We start from the raw sequence: 17,791 nt of genomic DNA, 5'->3' as shown, positions 1-17,791 counted from the left end.
TTGATGTGTACTTCGATCATGTGTCAAAATTTTCAATGAACCTGTTGCAAACTGCACAAGAAGACACATGCATGAATTGTATACTAATAATAATGCAGCAAGTAGACAAAGATATCTTCATTCACAAATTAATTAGTCAACCTGTAACAACTGTGATCAGAACATAAATGTATAAAGTATAAAAATAGTAGTCATATATAAGGCATCCATTGTTAGTCAATCCAAGAAGCTAAAACCATCTCTGTACATTTCTAAACTTTGACTCACTTGGGTTTTTGGAGATCTGAGCATGCATAACTAACCCATTAGTACAGTTATTGTAACGATTGCGCATGATGTCTTTCTCGGTAATTATTTCAGCTCTGATTTGCACATTAGTGGTGAGTAATATGGCTTCAGATATCAAATCCACTCATCCTTCAGTAGAGGCGCAAGCTCTACTTGATAGTGGTTGGTGGGGAAAATTCCATACTCCTGTAAATACTTATCAAAGTCATTGTACATGGAAAGGCATCAGTTGCAATGGCGCCGGGAGTATCACTAGAATAAATTTGAGTGGTCTCTATGTAGGACTTGAACTCGGCAATCTCAACTTTTCGACTTTTACAAGCCTTGAAAGCCTAAATCTCCGGTCCTGTAGTCTCAACGGGAGCTCCCTCAGTCATCTAAGTGGCACCCTTTCAAAACTCACCTATCTTGATCTCTCACAGAACCTTCTCACAGGTCAGCTACTTCTTTTCTTGACTAACCTCACTCAGCTAACACAGCTTGACGTCTCTGATAATTATCTTAGTGGTTTTATCCCCTCGCACATGGGATATAATCTCAAGAATCTTGCATTTTTGGATCTGGGTCGAAACAACTTTGTCGGCCAAATTCCTTTGTCTTTTGGGTCATTGACCCATTTGACACATCTTCACATGGATGGGAACAATTTTACAGGTCCAATTCCACCTACTTTGACACTTTTGAATGGTAGCTTGGCTGATTTAAACCTTGGAGACAATCAACTCAAAGGTCCCATTCCCTTGGAAATGGGAAATATGACCAAGTTGGTTAGTATTGTTCTCAGAAGAAACAATCTCACAGGTCCAATTCCTGCAACATTGGGTTCTCTGGCAAATCTTAACTACATTGACATAAGTTCCAATCCTTTCAATTGCACTTTACCATTAGAGCTAGGCAATTTAAGAAGTCTTGGCGTGCTAAGGCTCAGTCGCAGTCAATATTATGGTTCAGTCCCTCGGGCTCTAGGTAATCTAACAAACCTGACACTTCTAGATCTTGCTTACAATCAATTGCAAGGCTTCATTCCTCCTGAACTAGGTAACCTGAATAATATTGTAAGTTTGAGTTTAAATGGTAATAGGCTCTATGGTCCAATTCCTTCATCTTTAGGTCGCTTAAAAAATATAATGTACTTGGAACTTGGAAGGAACAAGTTGAGTGGATCCATTCCTCTAACACTTATGCAGTTAACAAAATTAAAATTTTTAAGTCTCACTAATAACAAGCTCATGGGTGCAATCCCTCCCTCCATTGGTAATTTAAGTGTTCTGAACTTTCTTAACCTTTCCTCGAATCAGTTTGATGGCTTGTTACCACCTGAGATTGGCATGCTTCCCAATCTTCGCACTCTTATTCTACACTCAAACCAGCTTGCAGGAAACATACCAGTTTTTAGATATTGTCACTTCCAGCATCTAGATCTCTCCAAGAATCTGCTTAATGGAAACATACCTGATGAACTTGGATTGTGCAACTCTCTGATTCACTTATCTTTAGATAGTAACAACTTAAGCGGACCCATACCAAAGAAACTTGTGAATTTGACGCACTTGCTGTTTCTCAACCTCTCATCAAATAATTTATATGGCACAATTCCTTCCTGTCTTTGCCACTTGTGCCAGGAGTCCTCATTTGACTTCACCCATAATGCTCTGGATTTTGTAAAGACCTGTCAAAAGAATTTTACAGGCAGCCAAGGTAACAATGACATCAAAGAAGACAAAAAGGAAAAGAGAGACCTGAGCACTGTCTACATTGTTCTTTCTATCTCTATTTCCATGACATTCTCCGTGCTTACCCTGGTATTATTTTGCTGGAGTAGGTTTGCAGTTAATCAAAGTAAGGATATTGATATGGAGAATGGAGATGTTTTTTCAGTATGGAATTTTGATGGAAACATTGCATATAAGGACATCATTAAAGCAACAAATGACTTTGATTTTAGATATTGCATTGGAACTGGTGGCTACGGCAGTGTATATGAGGCGAGGTTGCCAAATGGGAAAGTAGTGGCCGTCAAAAAACTTCACCGGTTAGAAGCTGAGAATCCAGCTTTTGGCAAGAGTTTCAGGAATGAGGTGCAAGTATTAACAAATGTAATGCACAAGAATATTGTGAGACTTTATGGATTCTGCTTGCACAATCAATGCATGTTTCTTATTTATGAGTACATGGAAAATGGAAGCCTATTTTGTGCTTTGAGAGATGATTCTGAAGCAATAAAATTAGATTGGAACAAAAGGGTGGAAATTGTTAAAGGGATAGCACTGGCATTATCATATATGCATCACGACTGTCCTCTGCCAATGGTGCACCGTGATATTTCAAGCAATAACATTTTGTTGAACTCCAAACTGGAGGCGTTTGTTGCTGACTTTGGTGCAGCAAGATTGCTAAGCCCTGATTCTTCTAACCAAACCATCCTTGCAGGCACTTGCGGCTACATTGCTCCAGGTCAAATCATTATCTCTAGTTTTTATATTTCTTCCCAGGTTTTCACATTGTAAAATTTGTTATGTTAACGCCCATCAATTCTACAGAGCTTGCATACACCATGCAGGTAAATGAAAAATGTGATGTATATAGCTTTGGGGTTGTGGCGCTAGAAACTATGAGCGGAAGGCATCCAGGAGAGCTTCTGTCAACTTTAAAGTCTTCCCGGCCTGCTCAAAGAAACATTTCACTTGAAGTTCTGGACACTCGCCTTCCCCATCCAACATATGAACAAAAACAAGACATCATTATGGTTCTCAATCTAGCATCAGCATGTCTATCTTCAGACCAAAAGCTTCGGCCAACAATGCTAGCTATATCTCAAGAGTTTTTAAGTGAAAAGGGCAGCACTTGTGTTACTAAATCTATTAAGGACACAGAGAAATCCACCGGGCTTAATAGAAGTTGGGAACACATTTGTTGTGAAAGTGATAGAAGCAGCGAATAACTTAATTGTATGGACAAATAATCTTTTACATGCTCTATCTTGTTCTTCTGCGGTTACAAACCATGGTTTGATATTCTTTTTCCTGTATAACCTAATGTTTCTTACATGAGATTCATTCAATGTTGTTTGATTTCATTTGAGCTTATATGCTACCCCTATCTTTCATGTGAGAAAACAAAGCAAAGTGCGCAACTTATCTTAACAACACATGGCATACATTATCATGTAATGGGGCATATGAGATCCCTCATTCATAATACGATGATGTCTTTTTCTTCAAAAATGCTAAATGACTAAATTTTTACCTATGCATCAAGCTTAATGGGAACATGTCTCAGTTCTTACCAAATTGAAATGCTTTCAACGCTCAATTTTCTCTTGGTGGCACCAGATGTTTAACAAATGTTTTACCTTTTTGGCTCTTATTTGAAATGCTTGATATCTCTAATATTCTCCCTCAGTGGCTTCATCAAGTAAGTGGTTACCTGGTGATAGTACATATGGCTCCTGGTAGGCCGACTCCTAAGCTCCTAACTCTATACAGCTCCTGCAAGGCCTACTCCTAGGCTCCTAACTCCATACAGCTCCTGGCAGGCCTACTCCTAAGCTCCTAATGTTGGAAAATATGGGTATAAGTCCCATATTGGTAAGTCATATTTTTGAGCATTATGACTAAAAGATGTGTGAGATATGATGATATTCTCTTAATAATGGAAATTATTATTTTCCATTAGAATTTGGCTCAAATATTATGGCATAAATTAATTTGATTTTGTTTCAGATTAATTGATATGGTGTATGTCTTGATATATTTAATCTGATTCTGTTTCAGATTATTTATGGAATAGAGTAGCTTGCAAGTATTACACCGATTCCATAATTAATGATATTTAATTATGGAAAAGAGTAGCGCACAAGTCTATCTACACCTATATAAACACCTCTAAGGCGTTAGGGTTAGACACACCAAAAACATATTCGCCTCTAAACACAAATCTCTCTCTCTCGGTGATAGTTTCGTGCCCGTTCAAGCTCGCTGAAGGTGCTCGTTATCCGTAACGCCGCCGTTACCTCGTTTTATCCTGGGAGGCTATCGACTCGCACATACAGTGAGAGGCGAAATAGCTTTAAGGAGACAGTTTCAACTGGACTCGAGGATCTCTCTTCTGTTTATATCTTTTCTTCCTCCGTTTGATTTCGTTTACTCACGCACACACTTGTTTGATTATTTGTATTAATCGCAGATTATTTTCACAATCTTAAAGCTATTTATTTTATATACATCTGTGACTGATACATCTGTATCTGCTTGTTTTGTTGAGTAACAGATCGATGGAGAACCAAACTGTGAACGATTCGATGAACATGACGGCCGATCCCAACGCACAGATCACTGGATCTGATGGGGTTCACCAGCAGCCGATTAACCCTAACGCACGGATCGTACGATCTGATGGGGGTCAAACGCCTGTTGGACATGTGCCTTCGGGACATGTGCCTGTGGGACACACTATCATTGGACAGTTTAGTGTTCCTCTTGGACAGATATCGGCAGGATTCACTCCTCCGATCATACCTGCGGTGCCTACTGGTGTGCATACACCTGTAGTACAGACGCACGTACCATCTGTTCCACCCGTGGTGCCTGCTGCACCTGTTATGCCAACTGTGCCTGCTGCACATGCTGAAAAACCTGAGAAGTTCAACGGAACGAACTTCAAACGTTGGAAACAAAAGATGCACTTTTATCTGACCACGTTGCATATGGATCGCTTCCTTAAGGAAGAACCACCGTTGCTCACTGCTGAGAGTAACATGCAGACTGTGTATGCTGCTGATGCTTGGAAGCACTCCGACTACATCTGTCGGAACTATATGTTAAATTGTTTGTCTGACTCGTTGTATAACGTATATAGCGCGAAGCCAACAGCTAAGGTCTTATGGGAGTCACTTGACCATAAGTATAAAACCGAGGACGCTGGGGCAAAGAAGTGGATTGTTGGCCGCTTTCTTGATTATAAGATGGCAGACTCTAAGACTGTGGTCAGTCAGGTGCAGGAACTGCAGGTGATCATTCATGACATTCATGCTGAGGGAATGGTCATAAGTGAGTCTTTCCAAGTTGCTGCTGTTATTGAAAAGCTTCCACCTGGATGGAAAGATTTCAAGAACTACCTTAAGCACAAGCGAAAGGAGATGTCTATGGAGGATCTTATTGTTAGACTTCGTATTGAAGAAGACAACAGAGGGTCCGAGAAGAAAGTTAACGTTGCCACTGAGAAGGCAAACATGGTGGAGCATGCTCAAAGCTCCAAGCCCAAGAAGGCTAATTCTGGTAAAGGGGCAAAGCTGGCACCCAAGGGAGGGATTTCGAAGTCGAAATTTCAAGGGAAGTGCTACAACTGTGATAAAGTTGGTCATAGGTCTTCTGACTGCAAGAAGCCCAAGAAGCCCAACAAGAAGAAAGAAGCAAACATGGTAGAGAATATCTCCAAGGAGATGGGTGACATAGACCTCTGTGCTACGGTCTCTGAAGTGAACCTGGTCGGTTCTAATCCACGTGAATGGTGGATTGATACTGGTGCTACTAGGCATGTTTGCTCAGACAAGGCGGTTTTCTCTAGCCTCAAAGCTTCCGATGCTGGTGAGAAGCTCTACATGGGGAATTCAGCAACTTCTACCATTGACGGTGAAGGCACGGTGATCCTGAAGATGACCTCTGGGAAGAATCTGACTTTGAAGAATGTACTTTATGTGCCTGATATTCGCAAGAACCTTGTGTCTGGTTCTCTGTTGAATAAGCATGGCTTTCGCATTGTAATAGAGTCAGATAAAGTTATTTTGTCTAAGAGTGGTATGTTTGTAGGCAAGGGTTATTTAACTGATGGGCTTTTTAAGCTCAATGTAATGTCCGTTAAGGACGATAATGAAATGAAGAATTCTTCTGCTTACTTGCTTGACTCTCCTAATTTATGGCATGCTAGATTAGGACATGTAAATTATGACACTTTACGACGTTTAAGTGCAAAAGAATACATACCTAAACTTACTATCGATCCAAAACATAAGTGTGAGACTTGTGTTGAGGCAAAATTAACGAGATCATCATTTAAACGTGTGGAAAGGAACACCAAAGTGCTAGACCTAATACATAGCGATATATGTGATTTAAAATTCGCTCCAACAAGAGGAGGAAACAAGTATCTTATTACATTCATTGATGATTGTACAAAGTACTGCTATGTATATTTGTTGAAAAGCAAAGACGAAGCTATAGATAAATTTAAAATCTATAAGGAAGAAGTTGAGACACAACAAACTGAGAAAATCAAAACGATACGAAGTGATCGTGGAGGTGAATATGTTGAACCGTTTGGGGAATTCTGTTCACAACATGGTATAATCCATGAGGTCACTGCACCATACTCCCCTCAGTCAAATGGTGTGGCTGAAAGGAAGAATCGCACTCTGAAAGAGATGATGAATGCGATGTTGTTAAGCTCTGGGCTCCCACAATCGATGTAGGGAGAAGCCATCTTAAGCGTAAATAATATTTTAAATATTACGATGCGCAAGAATAAGGATGTAAGTCCTTATGAAATGTGGAAGAAAAAGAAACCAAGTTACCAACACCTGAAAGTGTGGGGGTGCCTTGCAAAGGTACTGATCCCTACACCGAAGAAGGTGAAGATAGGTCCTAAGACTGTGGATTGTGTCTTCATCGGATATCCTCCACACAGCACTGCATATCGGTTTCTTGTTCATGAATCCAAGATTCCTGATATTCAAAAGAATACCATTATGGAATCAAGGAATGCCTCATTTTTTGAGACGATGTTTCCCTGTAATCCAGGAAACCAACAACCTATGACGTCTAAACGATCTCATGAGTCTGTAGATGACGATAATGAGAGTGACGAAAGTGAAGACGAAAATGTGGGGGTAGTGAGAAGGAGCAAAAGACAACGAACGGAGAAATCCTATGGGTCTGATTTTATGACCTATTTGCTCGAAGAAGGTGACCCAAAAACTTATAAGGAGGCGGTTACCTCACCTGATGGGCCTATGTGGAAAGAGGCCATCAAGAATGAAGTTGATTCAATTATGCAAAATCATACTTCGGAATTAGTGGACTTGCCAACTGGTTGCAAACCATTAGGTAGCAAGTGGGTTTTCAAGAAGAAGTTGAAAACTGATGGCACTATTGATAAGTATAAGGCCAGACTTGTAATTAAAGGATACAAGCAACAAAAAGGCCTTGATTACTTTGATACATATTCTCCTGTAACGAGAATAACGTCCATAAGGATGATGTTTGCTATTGCTGCAATGCGTAATCTAACTGTACATCAAATGGATGTGAAAACAGCTTTCCTAAATGGAGACATAGATGAAGAAATCTATATGGAACAACCTGAAGGGTTTGTTGTCCCAGGACAAGAAAGGAAAGTGTGTAGATTGGTAAAATCATTGTATGGTTTGAAACAAGCGCCTATGAAATGGCATGAAAAATTTGATGAGGTCGTGCTGGCCAATGGTTTCAAAATAAATGAATGTGATAGTTGTGCCTATTACAAGGATAACGAGAACAGCTATGTCAAGGAGAATGACAATGGCTATGTCATGATGACACTATATGTAGATGATCTACTTATTGCTGGAAGCAATGATAAAGTTATCAAATCTACAAAGGACATGTTGAAATCAAGGTTCGACATGAAAGATATGGGACTAGCAAATATAATTCTGGGAATTCAAATTTCTAGAACATCAGAGGGTCTCGCATTAAGTCAACCACATGATGTTGACAAGATCCTTGAGAAGTTTCTTAAGGATGACTTTGAGAAAGCTAGGACACCTGTGGATATGACTTTGCACCTATCCAAGAACAAAGGTGTAGCTGTTTCCCAATTGGAATACTCGAGGATAATTGGTAGTCTGATGTACCTCATGAGTTGTACAAGACCAGACATTGCATACTCAATTAGCAAGTTGAGTAGGTTTACGAGTAATCCGGGAGCTGATCACTGGAAAGCGATTATAAGGATACTAAGGTACTTGAGGGGAACTCGAGACTATGGACTGCACTATGGCAGATACCCAGCAGTATTAGAAGGATATACTGACGCAAATTGGATATCTAGCAAGAAAGCACTTAAGTCTACGAGTGGCTATGTGTTTACATTAGCTGGAGCGGCAATATCATGGAAATCCTCAAAACAAACGGTGATAACTCATTCCACGATGGAAGCTGAGTTTATGGCACTAGATAAATGCGCCGAAGAGGCTGAATATCTACGTCAGTTTCTGGAGGATATTCCAAGATGGCCAAAGCCTGTAACTGCAATAGGGATTCACTGTGATAGTCAATCCGCTATTGGCAGAGCACAGAGCACGATGTATAATGGAAAGTCTCGTCATATACGACGACGACACAGTTCCATTAGACAATTGATCTCAACCGGAATTATCACTATTGACTATATACCGTCAAAGGATAATATCGCGGATCCACTAACCAAAGGGTTATCAAGAGAAGTGGTTGAGAAATCATCGAGAGGGATGGGCCTTAAGCCTATTGCTTAACGGCATCATGGTGGACACCCAACCATTGCTGACTGGAGATCCCAAGAACTTGGTTCAATGGGACAACTAAATCATGATGACCAAATCACTGTGGGGGTAACCCCTGGCCTGTTCCTATGATGAGGAAACAGTGAGACCCGTAAGGTACGAGGTTAAGCTTTGAGCCTTTAATGATCTTTGATGAATACATGGAGCTCAGGAGTGAACGCATGGAATTCAGTTGAGTAAATGCGGGTTACTCTATAAGATAAAGATCACCTATGTGGGAGAGAAGTGGGGCCGCTTAAAAGGATAATTGCGAGGCATAATTCTTTAGAAACTTCTGCAGAACCAGGACGATGTTCCATGGCCAAAATGGACATACTCATGAGAGCTGAACGAGTCAGAAACGATATAGTGATAAGTATATCATCGTTTACATAAACGGTCGAACAGTTCAATGACAAGCACGTCTACTGTCTACCAGTAAAGTCGGTATGCTTACTCGAGCGAAGGTTCAAGGAGCATTCTCTACCTATCGTATGCTATATCTGATCGAAGAAACTATCACCAAGTCAAACTCCGTGTCTGTCTGTCTATCTGTCTGGTGTGTGCTACTAAGATCACCAATCTCACCCATGTGGGGGATTGTTAGAAAATATGGGTATAAGTCCCATATTGGTAAGTCATATTTTTGAGCATTATGACTAAAAGATGTGTGAGATATGATGATATTCTCTTAATAATGGAAATTATTATTTTCCATTAGAATTTGGCTCAAATATTATGGTATAAATTAATTTGATTTTGTTTCAGATTAATTGATATGGTGTATGTCTTGATATATTTAATCTGATTCTGTTTCAGATTATTTATGGAATAGAGTAGCTTGCAAGTATTACACCGATTCCATAATTAATGATATTTAATTATGGAAAAGAGTAGCGCACAAGTCTATCTACACCTATATAAACACCTCTAAGGCGTTAGGGTTAGACACACCAAAAACATATTCGCCTCTAAACACAAATCTCTCTCGCTCGGTGATAGTTTCGTGCCCGTTCAAGCTCGCTGAAGGTGCTCGTTATCCGTAACGCCGCCGTTACCTCGTTTTATCCTGGGAGGCTATCGACTCGCACATACGGTGAGAGGCGAAATAGCTTTAAGGAGACAGTTTCAACTGGACTCGAGGATCTCTCTTCTGTTTATATCTTTTCTTCCTCTGTTTGATTTCGTTTACTCACGCACACACTTGTTTGATTATTTGTATTAATCACAGATTATTTTCACACCTAACTCCATACAGCTCCTGAGAGGCCTACTCCTAGGCTCCTAACTCCACGTAGCTCTTGGAAGGAGTAATCCCGCACACTACCACTCCTAACTAGCTCAGTCCCGCAAGCGGAACCTTGATAAACCCCAGCACGTGAGACGTTGGCCCAAGCACGTGACAGAGACAACTATCACACATCAATTATGGGAATAATCAGGGCACGTGTCAGAGGATCCTCAGAACATTCCTCGACCAGTCCCGCGCTGACACGTGTAAAGCATCCACTCCCGCCAGGTGTCCTCCGCTCCCAGAACCAATGGCTACGATTCAAAGGTACCAACCCCAAAACCCTATCTTTGGGCTATAAATAGCCCAAGAAGGTGAGGTTTTGGGATTAATCATTCTTTCATACTCATACACACACACAGCAACCTTACATTCATATTCATCTCCATCTTCCCAAAAAGCTAGTTCTTACTCTCACGCCGGAGGCGCCGCGGGACTCCAACCCCCCTTCCGGTGTTGTTTTGTAGGAACCCAACCACAGCTACACATCTACAGCGGAGAAGGATCCAGGACGCCGTCGAAGGAGCAGTCACACCACCAGGAGTTATCATTATCATTTGGCGCTAGAAGGAGGGGTCGCTCCATCCTTGGGTCTCGGTGCCCCTGGATTCACCTTAACCAACAAGCTCTTCAAAGAGTCCATTTATTCAAACTTGTAAGAACCCAAGCAACCAACCTTTTCCATAAGCATGAATGTTGTTTATTTCAGCCACGTTTGTGTGTGCTCATTATTTTAGGCCACGTTTGTGTGAGCCCGTTTTGTTAATTTAAGCCACGTTTGTGTGAGCTATCGTTAGTTTTAATCGTTATTGCTCTAGTTTGAATATGGCATTTGCGTTGTACTTCATCGTTGAATAGTCCCATAAAATTGTTTGAACTGCCCCCAGGAAGCTACTTGTTAGTTTTTGTTATTATTCTGGGTAGTTTTTGCAAATTTTATAAAGCAACCATAGACCGATATTCTCTGTGGCATATTGTTGTTATTTGTTGTTGGTATTGTTGAGAAATGGCAAGACCAGGAAAGAATACCTCTGGAAGACCATCTGCTAGTACTCAGGTCCAGGAGCCGGACCACTCCCAGGCCCTTGACCCAGGAGCCGAGAGAGAAACGTTCCAGGAGCAACCACTACACACTCCCGTAGTGGAGAGAATTGTAAACACCAGGGATGCCAGGACCCTCATAGAGCTCAATCAGTACAAGTACACCAATGTCCCGGTAGCCGAAGAGCACATGGCCAACCTTATAAGCGATGAACTAGCAGAAACAATTAGACTATACAGACAGGAGCAAACACGGCTCCAAGAAGAGGTCGAACTAGAGGAGGAGCCGGAGGAGTCCGGGGACTCCCAGCAATCAAAGAGGTCTGTGTTCGACCGCATTGGAGCCAAAGGAAAGAAAAGCAAAAAAGATCAAGGCAAGAAAAAAGCAGAAGCTGCTAAACAGAGAAAGTTGGAAGAAGTCCGGGAGCAAATCAGGAAAGAAGAAGAAGCAAAGCTTGAGCTAAAGATCCAGAAGAGAATACAATTAGAAGAAGAGAAGCTGTTGGCCAAGTCTAGGAGCAAAAGAACCCAGAGAGACCCTACTCCGGAGCTGATTTTTGATGATGAAGAAGAAGAGAAGCAGAAGGACCTCAAAGACATGATATATGAATTACAGAGGAAGATGGACAGAGACTCAGGAGTGGAGATTGGAGAAACACTCACTCCTTTCAGCCACTCCTTGGAAGCTACCCCCGACAGCGGGACTTGAAACATTACAACTTTGACTCCTTTGATGGTCTGGGAGACCCGGAGGAGCACCTGAACTACTTTGAGCAGATAGCGTAGATATACTACTACAACGACTTGACGAAATCAAGGTTCTTCGCTTCAACTCTTAAGGGAGGGGCCCAGAGATGGTTCAGCAGAATCCCCTCCCGCAGCATCCACTCTTGGAAGAAATTTCGAGCCTCCTTCCTTCGGAGATTTCGGGCAAACAAAATGCACGAAATGCACATGTGTCACCTGGAGACGATCCGGAAGCATGACAATGAGTCCCTCTCTGCATACATGCGCCGGTTCCAGGAAGCAATCAATAAAGTTTCAAGTCTGGATGAGAGGGAAGCTTTAAGCATTTTCAGAAGAAACCTGGACCTAGAGCACAACGAGAGGTATATTGTGGAGCTAATCAATAAGGAGCTGCAAAGCCTGGCAGCAGCTTACTCAATGGCTGCCAGATTCATTAAGGAAACAGATGTGCTCCAGGCAATGAGGATGACCCGGAATGGGGGGTCCAGGAGTAAAAACACTGATGACCGACCGAAAGGGGCTTACCATCAGGACAAGAAATTCAATCAAAACAACCAAAGCCAAGAAAGACAAGCCAACCCGGTTTTTCAGAGACTTGGTCCGAAGCAGGAGTCGAACATCGACCCAGGACCCGTAAAGCAAGCTCGGGAGCCGAAGCAGGAGCCAGACTGGACTCCTCTCAAAAGGACCCGGGAGGAAATCTTGAAAGAAGTCAAAAACAAGCCTTTCTATTTTCCTCCAAAGCCAATGCAAACTCCCCCGGAGAGCAGGCCCTACAATAGGCAGTGTGATTATCATGAGACCTATGTCCACAAGACCGAGAATTGCTTATCACTCAAGTACTTCATTGAGGACCAAGTGAAGAAGGGGAATATGAACAAGTACTTAGTTCGGGACAGCAGCAGAGGGGAAGTGCAGAAGAAAGGAAAGAATGTAGTCAATGTGGTCCTAGGCGGATCCTACTCCCCACCCCGGAGCCCGGACTTCGGTGAATAAGTGCTCTCAATCCAATCACTCCCAGATCTGGTGATATCCTTCAGTAGCAAGGACTACGAAGGAGTCAACCCTCATCACAATGCAGCTTTGGTTGTCACTCTGGACATCTTTGATAATGAAGTGAGAAGAATGCTCATAGACAATGGTTCCTCAGTAAATATTCTCTTCAAACACACAGTGGATAGAATGCAGTTAGGGAGAGTCCGCTCAAATGAATGTCGGGAGGACCCACTCTATGGCTTCGGCCATAACTTAGTCCCGATCCAAGGAACTTTATATCTGCCAGTCATTTTTGGATCTGCTCCTAACCAGGTGACTCATGTCATCAAATTTTACGTGATCAACGCTCCTTCTTCATACAACGGAATCATTGGCAGATCCGCTCTAACCATGATGCAAGCAATAACTTCAATCTCCCATCTCAAGATCAAATTCCCAACCCCGACAGGAGTCGGAGAGATTAAAGAAGATTATGGAGTTGCTGAAACATGCTACAACCAGGGGTTAGTTATGGCAGAAACCCATCAAGATAACAAGAGGAAGGCTACGGTCCTTCGTAAGCAACAAAGCATGAAGAAGCACTGACCCCGGACAAGGGAAGAACCAAACAAAATAAGTTCAGAAGAACTGGCAAGCAACCAAGTCATGGTACTGGACAAGACAAGTCGAGTCCTAGACCAAACTTGTTCTATCATGCAAGAAACCAAAGAACCTGAACAAGCAAACACCTATCTGAAGAAGAACTCTGAAGCCCGAATTCATCAAATGGTTTCAAACAAAGAACAAGCAAAACTCAAGGCCGCAGTCGAAACAGAAGAAGTCGAAGTGGATGAAAATAATCCTAGCAAAAAAGTGAAGGTTGGGTCAGGACTCGAGGAGTCCTTCAAGGAGAGATTAGTAACCCTGCTCCGGGAGTACATAGATGTTTTTTTCCTGGAGTCCAAGGGACATGCCAGGACTACATGAGTCCATAGTAATGCACAACTTGGATGTCAACCCCAACAGGAAACGAGTAAAATAGAAGAGAAGAAACTTTGCTCCGGAGAGGCAAAGAGCCATTGACGAAGAAGTAGAAAAGCTACTCAAAGCAGGAATCATCAAAGAAATCAAATATCCGGAGTGGCTAGCTAATGTGGTCATGGTTAAGAAGTCCAAGGCAAATGGAGAATGTGTGTGGACTATACTAACCTAAATGATGCATGCCCGAAGGACCCGTATCCTCTTCCAAACATTGATCAACTGATAGATGCCACCTCAGGACATGTCATGCTAAGTTTCATGGATGCCTTCTCCGGATACAACCAGATAAAGATGAACCCAAAGGACATCCCCAAGACAGCATTCATAACTCACAGAGCACTCTACGCTTATGTGATGCTACCTTTCGGGCTTACCAGCGCAGGATCCACTTACCAAAGAGCAATGAACAAGATATTCAAGTCCCAGATTGGGAGGAATTTGGAGTGCTATGTCGATGACATGATTTCCAAATCAATAACTATACCAGGGCATGTGGAAGATCTGAAGGAATGCTTTGAAGACCTAAGGAAGAACCAGCTCAAGCTAAATCCAGAGAAATGCACTTTCAGAGTAGGAGCAGGCAAGTTCCTAGGATTCATGATCAGCAACAGAGGGATAGAAGCCAATCCGGAGAAAATAAAAGCAATCCAGGAGATGAAAGCTCCCAGGACCCAAAAAGATGTGCAGAAGCTAGCAGGATCACTAGCAGCACTCAAGAGATTTGTCTCAAAACTAGCAGAGAAGTGCCTACCTTTCTTTGATTTACTCAAAGGAGCAACCAACAAGAAAGAGGTAAACTGGAATCCGGAGTGCCAGAAAGCATTAGAGGAAATCAAGTCCTACCTCTCTCAACCACCAGTCCTAACTAAAGCTAAGCCAGGAGAGCCTCTCTACTTATACTTGTCAGCAGGAGCACAAGCCGTAGGAGCTGCCCTAATCAGGGAGGAAAATGGAACGCAGCAACCAGTCTACTATGTAAGCCAAGTCTTAAAAGATGCAGAAACAAGATACCCAAGATTGGAGAAGTTTGCCTTTGCTTTGGTTACAACCTCAAGGAAACTCAAGCACTACTTCCAAGGGAGGGAAATCAGAGTAGTGACAAGTCAACCACTAAGGAAAATAATCCACAAGCCAGATATCTCGGGAAGACTTGTCAATTGGGCTGTGGAATTGAGCCAGTTCAACCTAAACTTCATTCCCAGGACTGCAATCAAAGCTCAAGCTCTTACAGATTTCATAATCGAATGCAACTTCCCAGAAGAAGACCCAGAACCAATGGACATGGATCAGGAGCCAAAAAAAGGAAATGAGTCCGGGATCCTGGACCTTAAAGGTAGATGGCTCTTCAACAAGCGAGAGGTCAGGAGCCGGACTCATACTCAAGAGTCCAGAAGGATTCAAAATTCAGACAGCTATATCTTTTAGCTTCCCAGCAACAAACAATCAAGCAGAATATGAGGCGTTGATCGCAGGACTAAAGCTCTTCCGGACTCTAAGGGTCCAGGACTTAAAAATCTACAGCGACTCCCAGATAGTGGTCAAGCAAACAAATGGAGAATACATAGCAAAGGACCCTACTCTGGCGAAGTACCAAGCACTGGTTCAGAGCTACTTAGCTTCAATTCTAAGCCACCAAGTCCTCCAGATATGCCGAGAAGAAAATGAAGAAGCGGATATCCTATCCAAATTAGTCCGGAATTCATCAGATCTGGACTGCTCAGTCTACATCGAAGAACTCCACAAACCATCAATTGAATCCGGAGAGATCTTGGAAATAGAAAGCACTCAAAATTGGATGACTCCCTTCATAAACTACTTGGACAAAGGGGAGCTCCCAGAAGACAAAGGAAAAGCTCAAAGATTGAAAGCAAAAGCAGCCAAGTTCTTCCTCAAAGAAGGAGTACTCTACTGCAGGACCTTCTCATCTCCTATCCTGAAATGCATTGGCCCAGAAGAAGCAAAGTACTGTTTGGCAGAAGTGCATGAAGGGATATGCGGAGACCACATGTCCGCAAAGGCCCTAGCTCATAAGATTATAAGATAAGGCTACTACTGGCCAACCATTCATCATGATGCAATAGAATTCGTCAATAAGTGCAAGAAATGCCAGCTCTTCAGCAATGTGTCCAGGATAAGCCCAGTCCTACCATCCTCAGTCCTGTCACCTATCCCCTTCGCTGTTTGGGGTATTGATATTATGGGACCCTTCCCTCGAGCAAAAGGAGACCTCAGGTACCTACTAGTCTCTATTGACTACATGATAAAATGGGTTGAAGCAAAAGCAATGAGGACAATCAATCAGCAGGACTGCATAAAGTTTATGGACAACATTTTGATGAGGTTCGGGATACCACGAGTCCTAGTATCAGATAATGGGCCCCAATTCATCGGATCAGAGTTCGAGTCCTACCTCCAAGAGCGCGGGATCAAGCATAAAAAATCATCAGTGGCATATCCCCAAGGAAATGGCCAAGTAGAAGTAACCAACAGAATTCTGCTCCAAGGTATCAAGAAAAGACTCAAAGAAAGCAAAAGCAAGTGGCCAGAAGAACTACTAAGCGTACTTAGGTCCTACAGGACAAGCCCAAGGACAAGCACCGGAGAAACTCCATTCAAACTAGCCTATGGAACAGAAGCAATGCTGCCTATTGAAGTTGGCTCTCCTTCCCACAGAGTAATAAACTTTGAAGAAGAAGCAAATAAAGAAGGACTCAAAACAAACATGGAACTAATTGATGGGGTCCGGGACCAAGCTGTGGAAAGAATGGAAAAATACAAGGAGAAAACAAGAGAGCACTTCAGTAAGAAGTCAAGAGTCAAAAACTTCCAAGTTGGAGACTTAGTTCTTCGAGACACTGAAGCATCAGATCCCACAAACACCGGAAAGTTAATGCCCAAATGGGAAGGACCATACAAGATCAAAGAAGTCCTCAGGCCAGGAACCTACAAGCTCCTCAACATGGACGGCTCAGAAGTCCCAAACACCTGGCATGAACTAAGGCTAAGGAAATTCTACCAGTAGTAAAGCAAACAAAGCAACCAAAAATCTTGTAGCCAATATGGCAAACAACCAATATGTTTCTCCTTCTATATTGTATGAGTGATCAATGAAAAGCTTTTTCTTTAACTCGCATATTTTTCAAACGCACCACTAGTCCGGACAAGCTATTAGTCAGGACTAGAGCAACTAATTTTTTACTTAGAATTGATTTTCTAACTAAAAGCCATCACTAGTCCGGACAAGCTATTAGTCAGGACTAGAGCAACCAATTTTTACTTAGAATTAATTTTTTATCTAAAAGCAACCACTAGTCCGGACAAGCAACTAGTCCGGACTAGAGCAACCAATTTTTTACTTAGAATTGATTTTCTAACTAAAAGCCACCACTAGTCCGGTCAAGCTATTAGTCAAGACTAGAGCAACCAATTTTTACTTAAAATTAATTTTCTGTCTAAAAGCAACCACTAGTCCGGACAAGCAACTAGTCAGGACTAGAGCAACCAATTTTTTACTTAGAATTGATTTTCTAACTAAAAGCCACCACTAGTCCGGACAAGCTACTAGTCAGGACCATAGCAACCATTTTTTACTTAGAATTAATTTTCTAAGCCACCACTAGTCCGGACAAGCTGCTAGTCAGGACTAGAGCAACCATTTTTACTTAGAATTAATTTTCTAACTAAAAACCACCACTAGTCCGGACAATCTACTAGTCGGGACTAGAGCAACCAATTTTACTTGGATTGAATTTTCTACCTAAAAGAAAACATTAGTCCGGATAAGCTATTAGTCAGGACTAGTGCAATAAATTTTACTTGGAAAATTATTCTAAGGCAAAAAACAAGCAACAAAA

At 42.0% G+C, this 17,791-nt stretch overlaps 2 protein-coding genes across 2 annotated transcripts; both read left to right on the top strand.

Moving 5' to 3' along the window:
- Positions 1-3,364, top strand: LOC141716796 (uncharacterized). The gene is made up of 2 exons (XM_074518978.1): positions 1-2,742; positions 2,829-3,364. The coding sequence occupies exons 1-2, from the start codon at positions 333-335 to the stop codon at positions 3,227-3,229; spliced, it is 2,811 nt and encodes a 936-aa protein (XP_074375079.1). The 5' UTR covers positions 1-332; the 3' UTR covers positions 3,230-3,364.
- Positions 3,365-12,122: 8,758 nt separating this feature from the next.
- Positions 12,123-12,917, top strand: LOC141718688 (uncharacterized). Its single transcript, XM_074521068.1, has one exon. The coding sequence runs from the start codon at positions 12,123-12,125 to the stop codon at positions 12,915-12,917; it is 795 nt and encodes a 264-aa protein (XP_074377169.1).
- Positions 12,918-17,791: the final 4,874 nt, after the last annotated feature.

This window comes from Apium graveolens, chromosome 4 (assembly GCF_009905375.1).
Source record: "Apium graveolens cultivar Ventura chromosome 4, ASM990537v1, whole genome shotgun sequence".
Lineage (NCBI taxonomy): Eukaryota > Viridiplantae > Streptophyta > Magnoliopsida > Apiales > Apiaceae > Apium > Apium graveolens.
The sequence above is the reverse complement of the archived record's forward strand: the minus strand, read 5'-3'. Positions and strand labels throughout refer to the sequence as shown.

Bases quoted from the DNA above. Each gene is read 5' to 3' on its own strand.
- LOC141716796 (XM_074518978.1), top strand. From the start codon at position 333: ATGATGTCTTTCTCGGTAATTATTTCAGCTCTGATTTGCACATTAGTG. The intron at 2,743-2,828 runs GTCAAATCATTA...TCAATTCTACAG, and splicing joins TTGCGGCTACATTGCTCCAG to AGCTTGCATACACCATGCAG.
- LOC141718688 (XM_074521068.1), top strand. From the start codon at position 12,123: ATGCACATGTGTCACCTGGAGACGATCCGGAAGCATGACAATGAGTCC.